Source organism: Taudactylus pleione, unplaced genomic scaffold (genome assembly GCF_031769625.1).
Source record: "Taudactylus pleione unplaced genomic scaffold, aTauple2 ptg000099l, whole genome shotgun sequence".
NCBI classification, from domain to species: domain Eukaryota; kingdom Metazoa; phylum Chordata; class Amphibia; order Anura; family Myobatrachidae; genus Taudactylus; species Taudactylus pleione.
In genome coordinates this window covers 3,413,136-3,425,572 of record NW_028284501.1, presented here as the reverse complement: position 1 = coordinate 3,425,572, position 12,437 = coordinate 3,413,136, and the positions used below count along the sequence as shown (strand labels likewise).

At 47.9% G+C, this 12,437-nt stretch overlaps 1 protein-coding gene across 1 annotated transcript in view; it reads right to left on the bottom strand.

Moving 5' to 3' along the window:
* Window positions 1–12,437, bottom strand: part of LOC148526403 (organic cation/carnitine transporter 2-like) — a 133,359-nt gene that overhangs the window by 58,040 nt on the left and 62,882 nt on the right. The window contains exon 3 of the mRNA XM_088470389.1: window positions 1,874–2,028. Coding sequence (XP_088326515.1) covers window positions 1,874–2,028 — 155 coding nt within the window. The remainder of the gene's footprint in view (window positions 1–1,873; window positions 2,029–12,437) is intronic.

Here is a 12,437-nt window from a genome sequence, read left to right as displayed (position 1 = left end):
ATTCGCTATTTAGCGGAAAAACGAATTTCGGCCGCACTGACTGGTTCGCGCATGCGTATAACGATCCGTACGCATGCGCAGTTGGGCAAACATCGCTCGGAGCGAACGAGTGGCCGCTTACGAGCGGCTCTGATTCAGGCCCTGTGATCGCACCATGCAATCCTATGGACTTGCGGATGCAAACACAGTGTGCATATCTGCTCGCAGGCGCACGCCTCCCGCCATGGGTGACGCGATTTGCTGCATACGGAGCAAAGATGCAAGTGGACACATCTGTATGTTCATTGTGTCTTCCTCTTTCATTAGATGTGACTGGTTCAGCAACGTATGAGCAAACAGGGAGCTTCCTCAGTAGTTCCAGTAACAGATCACATTTCAAAATCACCTATTTTGACATGTAATATTCTACCACAAAACACACAGAATTTCTGTGAAATAAAAAAAAGTCAATTTGTAGAGAATTAGTTCAGTGTATAGCTAGGTACACACTATACAATTATTGGTCTGATTTTCCAATAATCGGGTGATCGGCCTTATTTATTGTATAGTGTGTATGAACAATAGTTTCAGCGTTTCACTGATAGAACAGAAAACATCTACAAACGCATTCCTTCAATTATCCGATCTGTCGGTCAAAACCGAAAATCTCGGCCTTAATTTCCAGATACCGTTCAGTTTGTGCATTCTCTATAACCTGCCCATATTGCCTTTATTTTTTCCTGATTACCTCATCATCCTTGTGAGCATACATATATAAATTCACTGTTAAATTCGCCAGGTATTTCATTTAAATTGTACAGTAGCACAGATATCAGGACATACTTGCCTACTTTGCTGCCTCCTCCGGGGTAGAGGGCAGCCAGGTCGGCAGAAAGGGAGTGTGGCTCCCTGGAAGGTGGGCGGCACCGGGGGCGTGGTGACACGATCATATCATCGTTGCTGAGAAAACAGGCACTGTATAGCGGGGGCAGGGCTACGATGATGCGATTCACTGCGAATCGCATCATCACCCCCACCCCAGACCGCCAACTTGTGCTCTATAAGTGGGCGGCGGTGCGGGGGTTCTGACAATAGAGGGAGGTGCGGGAGACTTGCCTACCTTTCCAGGTGGCCTAGAGCACCACACGATTTTCAGAAGCATCTCGGCCTTTTAAGGGAGTGTAGGCAAGTATGTGTCAGGCCCTTGATTTTGTCGAAAAATCGCTCCAATTATCGATTTGATCAAAACAATCGCATAGTGTGTACCTAGTTTATGTCTATGCTGCAGAATCATCAATCCTCACAATTTTGCTCCTCTTTATTTTGCATGTGAGAGCAGGAAAACCTCAGTATGCTAATTACAGATTCATTTAAATTAGAGAAGTTCTTATCCCTCTCTAGATGACAGTAATCAACAGAGGATTGGGAAATATAGCACTCCTGTAACTCCAAGTATAAAAATTAGCTCAGTCATAAAAAAAACAAAGACTGTGATACATATAATTGAACAATATTGGATTTACTTCTACTGGAAATTGAAATTGGGTCTCATAGTAATCTTATAACCACCTATGGTAAACATTTACAATAATATGGGAAAGAATAAAGAGACAGCTAGCCCTAACCAGTCATTTCTCGCCAGTTGTGTCCTCATAATACGTGTGTGTCTGTGTGCTTTTTTTCCTGAGAAGCAGTATAGTCAAATATAGGACTGGACTCTGCTAAACTGACCATAGAGAGAAGCCTTGTCATCTGCTCAGTGCGAGGACTTATTTGGAAAGACAAAAGTGGCCTGTAGGCCACTGTATCCTGTCCACCACACCAGACCTCCTCTAATAATTTCCTCATGTATAAAACCTATAATCATGATGTGTACAGATTATAAGAGCCATACCTAATATGAAAGCAGCCACATAGTTGGAGATCTGTCCCATTCCAACAATAAGAAAGAGGATAGAAAACATCTCCCAGCTGGTTGAGAACACCTGTACGATGCTGAAGCCGGTCTGCACAGCCATTGTTGCAAAGAAGATCTTCTTTCTGCCAAAGCTATGGACAAGATTGATCAAAATAAGGGGATAAATAACAAATGCATGAAGGACATGTAAAATAGCTCTAGAATGGTTCTTAACTGTAGAAAAGGTGTTGGCAGATGAGAATATATGGAAATGTGCTAATTTTGTCAATGGATATGTTTATGCTGGCCACATATGCAATGATCTTAAAGTATAGTCCAAAAGCCAGGAGACCACTGTCCAATTATCGCATGCTTTCAGGAGGCACAATTGGATGAGATCCAGTCATTGAGTACGTAGCCTGAGCAGCCAGATCTGGCATCAATAGAACCTGTTCCTTGAGGTTGAAAGATGGCCAAATACAGAGGGGAAAACTGGACATCTACCTGGTCTTATTTAATAACATAACCAGAATGAACCAATCAAATTTAACATTAGTATTACCATAGTCAATTTGGGGCCACATGAGGCTTCTGCCCAATATAGCAGCATGAGTGGCCAGCTTTAAAGTACGTTATGGCTAATCTGCTGTATAATTGGCAAAACCTTAGTGTCCTTTGAAGCTGGACTATTTAGATTGCACTGTAGGTAATTGGATACCTGAAAATGATTAAGAATGTCACAGATTCAAAGTGTGAACCAGTGAACCAGCCCTAATCACAGGAAACCCGCTGAGAACCCAGACTTAAGCAGACAAACCCATCTTGGCATCCAATGGGACTTGGCAAAACAAAAAAGCTGCAACATCTCCCTGTGGGAGCCAGACGCAAATGAGAAATCACTCACAGACACTCTCATAAGAATGAATGGGACCGCTCTGATTGATCAGAGTGCACTAAGGGAGACGCTGCATAGTTTTTTTTATCTGTTTTGCCCCAAATCTCATTGGATAGCTATATGCACCGAAGAGAACCAATCACTAAAGGGGGGTATCCACTAAACGATAAAGTTGAATGATTGAACGATAACGATAAAATAGTTCGATAATCGTTTGAACATCGTTTGAAAATTTGGTCTTTTGGACATCTTTTAGACATCATCATGTCATCATTCAAACATGCTGGTCAACCTGACGATATCGTCAGGTTCAGCATGTTTGCAGTTGATTGATTGTGCCTGCACTGAACGACATATCATTCAGTGTGGGCACCCTGCAGTGTAGTGAACGACTGAACGATAACGATATCCTTATCGTTCAGTCTTTTCAGTGTCGGGTAGTGGATACCCTCCTTTAGGACAGTGGTTCTCAAACTCTGTCCTCAGGACCCCACACAGTTCACATTTTCCAGATCACCTAGCAGGTGCACAGGTGTACTCATTACTCACTGACACATTTTAAAAGATCAACAGGTGGAGCTAATTATTTCACTTGTGATTCTGGGAGGATACCTGCAAAACATGCACTGTTTGGGGTCCTGAGGACAGAGTTTGAGAACCTGTGACTTAGGATATTATAAGTAATAAATGGGTAAACTTTATTTCAATAAAAGTGTTTTAAACTTGGTGTGTGTGTGTGTGTGTGTGTGTGTGTGTGTGTGTGTGTGTGTGTGTGTGTGTGTGTGTGTGTGTGTGTGTGTGTGTGTGTGTGTGTGTGTGTGTGTGTGTGTGTGTACACTGTGTTTTTATTAAATATTCCCTTTACAGGTGCCTATGGACCCTGCCTGCCAGGGTTTACTGGAGCTTGTGGTTGTCCAAGTACCAGTGTGCCCCTGCAGTCTTTGAAGCTGGGCATAACATTGCTTGCTGGGTCGGGTAAAGTGAACTGAGATAAACTACCAGACAATCAGCTCCATACTGCTTTGTCACAGGCTGTGTTTGCAAAATTACAGTTAGGAGCTGGTTGGCTTGTACATTATCTTTGTCCCCTTTAGCTCCATCCAAGGCTTAGTAAATAGACCCCAATATTATTAACGTTATTAACCACACTATTTTGTTCAACAGAAGCCATAGGATCTGTGCAGTGCTTGCACACCAGCGATTTTTACTGGGATTCCAGTGGACTTGTAGTGGGATAGGCTTAGAAACCGAGAGTATCACTGGTGGTTTTTAAAAATTTAGGCTTTGTAAATACTATTTTGAGCACTAAAACTGCTGGCAATGCCCATCGATTTTAGAAATGACAGCAAAACTACTGTTTATTAAATTTACCCGCCTTGGTTTAATGGTTATGCAGTCTACACCCACAAAAAAAATAAGGAAGAATAATTAGCTTGCCAAGGGATTTTAGAACATCATGACCTACAAAATCATCATTGTTTTAGTCTAGTAGGACCCACCAGAAGTCAGCTACAAGGGTTTCACTGTCCCCAGTAAGTTCAGAGGGGAATGTATCTTGTCAGAGGTGTAACAGGATGACAGACACAGAAAAGACTAGACCAGGGTAATCAGAGACCTTTCAAAATGCTGAAATAAAGGAGAGGCTCTGGCTGAACCATTTCTGGATATGACATGCACCACTTTAGCATGCTCATGAAGTTTTAAAAGCTTTATCACAAAATAAACATATTTACTGTATTCAGGAAATCCATACAGATCTTGAGTATATGGTGATGCAAAAATGTAGGAGATTGGGAGTAAACAAGGTCATGGAGACAACTGCAAAAACAGAATTAGCACCAGACTCTGACACTTGTAGCAAGTGATGCATGAAGGTAATTTAAACATTAATCATTCATACTTCACCAGAAACAACCCACTGCTCCCCCCCTTCTAGAGGTGATGGGCTTTATAATGATACACCCATGAGTCTCAAGGCCCCCATACATCAGAGATGGATTGCAGCAATCGTGCAATTTGCAATCGATTGTGTATAAAAATCTGCAATGTATGGGCTTCACAGATCGCAGATTGCAACCAAAAAGTGATTGGCATTGTTAAATCAGATTGTCCTACATGTTGGATTTCACAGATCGATTGTGGCTGTAGATTGCTAGTGTATGGACATGATCAGCAGATTTGCAGACCGTTACCAGTAAAATGATGGGCCTTTCAAGATTGTCCGATCTGTGTTTTCTGCAATCGATCTGTAAATCACTGAAAAAGATCTGTAATGTATGGGCGCAGATTGCTCGATTGGGAAATCCTAAAATCGGCCAATAAATCTTCAAATTGTTCAATTGTGGTTTTCAGATTGCTGATGTATGGGGGCCTTTACACCTGGTGTCTCACAGTATTAAGGGCTACATTAAGATACTTTTATAGACCGACGGGTATATTTGCTGAAGAATTATTTTAATCAATTTTGATCGATTTAAAATCAATCAACATTGATGTTGTATTTTTGGGTCTAAATCAAACATATACTAATACTTAAAATAAAACAAAATCACATTTTTTCTGTTAGTAATGGTGTGATTTAGTCCCAGAAACACATCGACCTTTAGTAATTATACCCCCTGGTCTGTTTTCAGACTTTGCTATTTTGACTTCTGGACCGTACACACAGTCAGATCAGACAACGATCAGATATCTTTAATTCAATATTGCAAAGGAAAAAAAAGAAATTTCCTTTTTGGGGCACTCTTGATATAGATAAATCTTATGATATGATTGTGTTTATTAAAACGTACCTTTTATTAAATATCATTAGAAAAGGCGAACATATAAAACATAAAAATGAGAGAGAAAAAAGGGTCCACTCAACTCAGTAGTAGTTTGTGTATTGATAATATTAGTATATTAACTGGGGAAATAATATATATATATATATAATATGAGATATGGTAAGAACTTACCTTTGTTATCTCTATTTCTACGAAGTCCATAGGGTTCCACAGGATACCTTGGGGCATAGGTGTGACGTCACCATAGAGTTAAGCTTTCAGCCTCCCAGGATGCACTAGGGTCCCCCTCCTATACCCCGCCCCCGAGCCAAGGCACCTCAGTTAGTTACCAAGCCATAGGCAGGAGGAGGAGAAGGAAGAGAGAGAAAGAAGATCTGGATACACACAAGAATCACACTCTCACCAGAGGGAGACGGGAAAACCGGTGACCAGACCAAAGCCCATCTGCAGCACAGGTGCGACAGGGCGGGAGTCCTGTGGAACCCTATGGACTTCGTAGAAATAGAGATAACAAAGGTAAGTTCTTACCATATCTCATATTTTCTACTTCAGGGTCCATAGGGTATCCACAGGATACCTTGGGGATGTCCCAAAGCAGTATCCTTTAAGGGTGGGGACGCTCCTGTGCTGAAAGGAGAATCCGCCGCCCGAAGGAAGCATCCTGAGAGGCGAAGGTGTCAAACCTGTAATTCCTCACGAAGGTATGGACAGAGGACCACGTAGCAGCCTTGCAGATCTGGACTGCAGAGGCACCACGTCGAGCTGCCCACGAAGGACCCACAGACCTAGTGGAATGAGCCTTCAAAGAAGGAGGAACCGGCAGACCTTCATGAAGATAAGCTTCAGAAATAGCCATACGGATCCAGGCTGCCAAAGTTTGCTTAGAAGCAGGCCAACCCTTTTTACGGAAGCCATAGAGGACAAACAAGGCGTCCGACTTCCTAAACGAAGAAGTGCGGTCAACATAAGTCCTTAAGGCCCGCACAACATCCAAAGTGGCCTCACCCACTGAAAGACCCGGTGAGTTAAAGGCCGGAACAACTATTTCCTCGTTAACATGAAACTGGGAAACAACTTTGGGAAGAAATTCAGGCCAAGTGCGGAGCACTGCCATGTTCCCATGAAAAATCAAGAAAAGGGGGCTACAAGAGAGAGCCCCTAAATCAGAAACACGTCTGGCCGAAGCTATGGCCAGAAGGAAAACAGTCTTAGCTGTTAGCCATTTAAGATCCACTGAGCCCAGTGGTTCAAACGGCGGTCCCTGGAGAGCCCTCAGGACCACAGCCAAATCCCAAGGCGCCACAGGTGGAACAAAGGGCGGCTGAATGCGGACAACACCTTGCATAACGGTGCGCACATCCGGGATTGTAGCAATCCTACGGTGAAACCAGACCGACAGGGCCGAAACCTGTACCTTCAAAGAAGCAAGGCGAAGCCCATGGTCTAGTCCCGCTTGTAGGAAGGCGAGTATCCGAGACAGACGAAACTCCCGCGGTGCATAACCTCTCGGTCGACACCACTGGAAGAACGTATGCCACACGCGATGGTATATCCTCGCGGAAGACTGTTTCCGAGCTCGTAACATGGTACGCACTACAGAGCTGGAAAACCCCCTGGACCTCAACATGGCTGTCTCAACAGCCACGCCGTCAAAGACAGCCGAGCCAGGTCCGGGTGAAGACAAGGACCCTGCGACAGAAGGTCCGGTCGTAGTGGCAACCGCAGAGGACTGTCCACGGACAGACCCTGAAGGTCTGAGAACCAGTGCCGTCTGGGCCACGCGGGAGCTATCAACAGGAGCGTCCCTCCTTCCTGTTTGAATTTCCAGATTACCCGTGGAAACCGGAGGAAACAGGTATGCGAACCGGAACGTCCACCGGGCGGACAGAGCATCCACCAGAGACGCCTCTTCGTCTCTTGTGCAAGACCCGTACACCGGCAACTTGTTGTTGTGCCGGGACGCCATGAGGTCGATCTCTGGAAGACCCCACCTGTCCACCAGCAGTAAAAAAACGTCCGGGTGCAGGGACCATTCCCCTGGATGAACGTCCTGGCGACTTAGAAAGTCCGCCTCCCAATTTAGCACTCCCGGGATGAAGACCGCTGATATGGCCGGAAGATTGCGCTCCGCCCATACCAGGATCTGAGACACCTCTACGAGAGCCGCCCGACTTCGGGTTCCTCCTTGCCTGTTTATGTAGGCCACGGTGGTAGCGTTGTCCGACTGGACCTGCACCGGGCGACCCTGAAGAACCCGATGTGCCAGCTGGAGAGCATTGAAAACCGCACGGAGTTCCAAGATATTTATTGGAAGCTCCGCTTCTGTCGGCGTCCACCTGCCCTGGAACAAGTGTGGACCCGAAACTGCTCCCCAGCCCCGAAGACTGGCGTCCGTTGTCAACAGGACCCAATTTGGTACCCAGAACTGACGTCCCTTGCTGAGATGGGTCGTCTGCAACCACCAGGCAAGGGACAGGCGAACCTCCGGGGTGAACACTATCATCTGGGACTTTAGAGACTGAGGCAGCCCGCTCCACTTGGACAGGATCAGGTGCTGCAGAGGTCTGGAGTGAAACTGGGCATATTCCACCATGTCGAACACCGACACCATGGAGCCCAGTAACCTCATCGCCGAGTATAGAGACACCCGGCGGCTGTGCAGACAACTGCGCACCCTCGACTGTAAAGCAGAGATCTTTTCCCCCGTCACAAAGATTCTTTGCTGTCCGGAGTCCAATAAGCTCCGAGGTGCAGAATCCGCCGAGACGGGATTAGAGTGGACTTGCCGTTGCAGTAGCGCAATGGTCAGGTCCAAGTGGCGTAGAACGAGCTCTGGAGATCCTGCCACTAATAACAGGTCGTCAGTATGGCAACATGCGGACTCCCTGCAGCCGCAGAGACGCCGCCATGACCGCCATCACCTTGGTGTACACACGCGGTGCTGTCGCCAGGCCAAAAGGTAACGCCCAAAACTGAAAGTGGTCGCTGCGGATTGCAAACCTGAGGAACTGTTGATGGCGCAAAAGAATAGGGACATGCAGGTAAGCGTCCTGTATGTCCAATGACACCATGTAGTCCCCAGGTTCCAGCGCCAGAAAGATGGACGTAGGGTCTCCATCCGAAACTTCGGCACCCGCAAAGACTTGTTGAGAGCTTTGAGGTTGAGAATCGGACGATACGACCCATTGGGTTTCTGCACCAAAAAAAGATTTGAATAGAAACCCTGGCCCCTCTGGGAGAATGGAACAGGCACTATAACTCCAGCCTGGAGCATAGTGTGCAAGACCTTCCGCAGCTCCGTGGCCTTGTTCCGGTCTGATGGTGGACCCGTGGTGAAGAATCGAGCCGGGTGTCTGTGCCAGAAAGAGAGGGCGTACCCGTGGGAGACCACCTCGAGAACCCAAGTGTCCGTCGTGGTGACCGACCAACACCGGGCGAACTACAGCAGGCGGCCTCCCACTTTGGGATCCCCCAACGGGAGGCCCGGACCGTCAGGCCGCAGGCTTGTCATCAGGCTTAGGGGCCGGACGTCTGGTACTCCATGCCTGCTTCCGGGGCTTGGCCGATTTCTTGGGACCAGCCTGTCGGGGAAAAGACTGTGGTTTGGGCCTGCCCTGGCCCCTATAAGACCGAAAGGACGATGGTCCTGAACAGAAGGAACCGCGGCCGACGGGAGACATGCCGATTTGGCTGCCGCCAGCGTGGCCACAATCTTGTCCAGATCTGGACCGAAGAGAACTTCTCCGTTAAAGGGCAATGCCTCCAAACCCTTTTTGGAGTCAGCGTCTGCCTTCCAGGATCGCAACCACAAGGTGCGACGAGCAGCCACTGCTGCTGAAGAAATTCGAGACACCAGTGTACTAATGTCTAAGGCCGCCTCGTTGATATAAGTGGCCGAATCACGGAGATTACCAATCAACTCCGTTTGTTCGGCCGGACAGTCGGAATCAAAGGACGCCTCCAATGAATCCGCCCAGCGTTCCATCGCTCTGGCAACCCAGCAAATGGCCATAGCCGGCCGCGCTGCCCCCCCCCGCAAGGGAATAAGCGGACTTCAGGCAGATCTCCACCTTGCGGTCCGTAGCATCCTTAAGGGAGGACATGGATGGCATCGGTAATGTGGCACTACGGACAAGACGTGTCACATGAGAATCCACCTGTGGAGGGGATTCCCACTTAGCAAAATAATTATCCGCGAATGGATAAGCCACTGCCAGACGCCTCTGCGGCTGGTATCGCTTGCCAGGCTGGTTCCACGCCTCCTCTACATGGTCCATTAACTGACCCGAAAGAGGAAAGACTGTGGCGTCACCCTTCACATCTTTAAAAAAAGGCATACTTGGATTTAGCAGCTGGGGGAACTTCGTCCTCAATCACCAAGGCTGTGCGGACTGCCCGAATAAGTCCAGGAATATATACCTTGGACCTAGCGTCAGCGTCCTTAGTATGGAGAGGTTCCTGATCGTAAGGATCCAGAATCTCCCCATCATCAGACGTCCCTTCGTCATCCTCATAAGGAGCCGACAGAGACGCCACCGGCCGTTTATGTGGCCGCATCACAGTCTCCCCCTGCAACACATCCGACAAGTGCTGTACAGAACTCGTCAGGGAGTTAACCCACGCCGGCTCCTGAGAAACCGGGAGAGGGGAAATTGGGAGACTGCGGGGTACCACCAATTGTCTTGGGAAACCCTGCATGGGTGACGACACCACTGACTGCTGGGACAAACCCATCTGTGTAAACGCGGGCTGCGGAGCTAACTGGCCCACTAAGGTTGTAAGCGCCTGAGCGAAACAAGCCCTGGGCGGCTCCTGTACCGGTGCTGTAACCGTAATAGGCCGCGCCATTGACAAACACTGCCGGCAGAGGCCCTCCGCGCTACCCTTCCCCTCCGCTAAAGGTACTTTACACGTAGTACACTGAAGCCGGAGAGGAAAATCACTTTCAGACATGATGGTACTAAGTATGTGACCCCTCTCACCAATTGTATTTTAAAGAGGTGAGAGACCACCCTGCAGCACCGCACCGCAAGGGCTTAGCAGAAAGAACAGGGACAGTAATAAAGCTGACAGTCAGAATAGAAGATACAGGCAGCAGCGCTAGCACAGTCACATACAATGCAAAGAAAATCAATTCCTGCACTAACCAGCGCTGATCACTCAACTACGCAGACACAGGGTCTGGTAGGACACAGCGCTGCATACACAGGCCTGACCACAGCGGAGGAGAGGTATGCGGGGGGACCCAGACCAAGATGCTTCCTTCCAGGCTTCCAGCAGCGTTCACCATGCGTTCAGGAAGATGGCCGCCGAGGAGCAGAGAGGAGGCTGGCCTGGGGGAGGAGCGCTGCCACAGGGCCAGTCGGCAGAGTGCAGAGAGGGCTGTGTGCAGCGGGGGAGGCGCCGGCTGTGAGACAGGGAAGGCGCGCTCCCCTGGCATGCATTTACTGCTCTGCTGCGGTCCGCTGTCCCAGGGGGGTAGTGGAAGCGCAGGTTCTTACCTGGCTCCACGCTGCAGCCAGTCCCCAGGGAGCCCCCTGCCTGGGGACTCTGGACCATGTAACAGCGGGGACCCACCGCGGGACCCCGCTGCTTACCTTGCTGTCCCCCTTGAATCCGGCCATGGTCCAGAACATCTGGGGTCACCGCTAGCTGTGACCCCAGATGCTCACCAGCATCCCCGGATCGGTACCGGCGTTCTGGTACCGGCGGGGGTGTAGGGAAGACAGCATGGACGTCAGGACTGACTGTCCATGCTGTACATCCAGATGTGCAGCCACAGCTGCATGCAGGAAAGCTTCAGGGGCTCTTCTTAGCCCCCACTCCAACAGGTGCACCCGACTCCGGCCGGGCACCAAACTAAACTGAGGTGCCTTGGCTCGGGGGCGGGGTATAGGAGGGGGACCCTAGTGCATCCTGGGAGGCTGAAAGCTTAACTCTATGGTGCCCGATGACTGACGTCACACCTATACCCCAAGGTATCCTGTGGATACCCTAAGGACCCTGAAGTAGAAACATTTATATATATATATATATATATATATGTATACGGTCAAAATTGTAATACCATCTGTCTGTTGTCTAAATTCCACAACGAGGGAGAGGTATGTATATACAGTCAGGTGCATAAATATTGGGACATTGACAGAATTTTCATATTTTGGCCTCTATGCACCACCACAATGGCTTTGAAATGAAACAAACAAGATGTGCTTTAGCTGCAGACTTTCAGATTTAATTTGAGGGTAATTACATCCAAATCAGGTGAACGGTGTAGGAATTACAACGGTTTCTATATGTGCCTCCCACTTTTTAAGGGGCCAAAAGTAATGGGACAAACTAAACAATCCTATATCTAACTTTCACTTTTTAATACTTTGTTGCAAATCCTTTGCAGGCAAAGGAGTCCTTCTTACAGCCTGAAGTCTGGAACGCATAGACATCACCAGATGCTGGGTTTCATCCCTGGTGATGCTCTGCCAGGCCTCTACTGCAAATGTCTTCAGTTCCTGCTTGTTCTTGGGGCATTTTCCCTTCAGTTTTGTCTTCATCAAGTGAAATGCATGCTCAATCGGATTCAGGTCAGGGGATTGACTTGGCCATTGCATAACATTCCACTTTTTAGCCTTAAAAAACTCTTTGGTTGCTTTTGCAGTATGCTTCGGGTCATTGTCCATCTGCACTGTGAAGCGCCGTCCAATGAGATCTGAAGCATTTGACTGAATATGAGCATATATTAAATTGCCCGAAACACTTCAGAATTCATTCTGCTGCTTTTGTCAGCAGTCACATCATCAATAAATACAAGGGATCCAGTTCTATTGGCAGCCATACATGCCCACGCCATGACACTACTACCACCATGCTTCACTGATGAGGT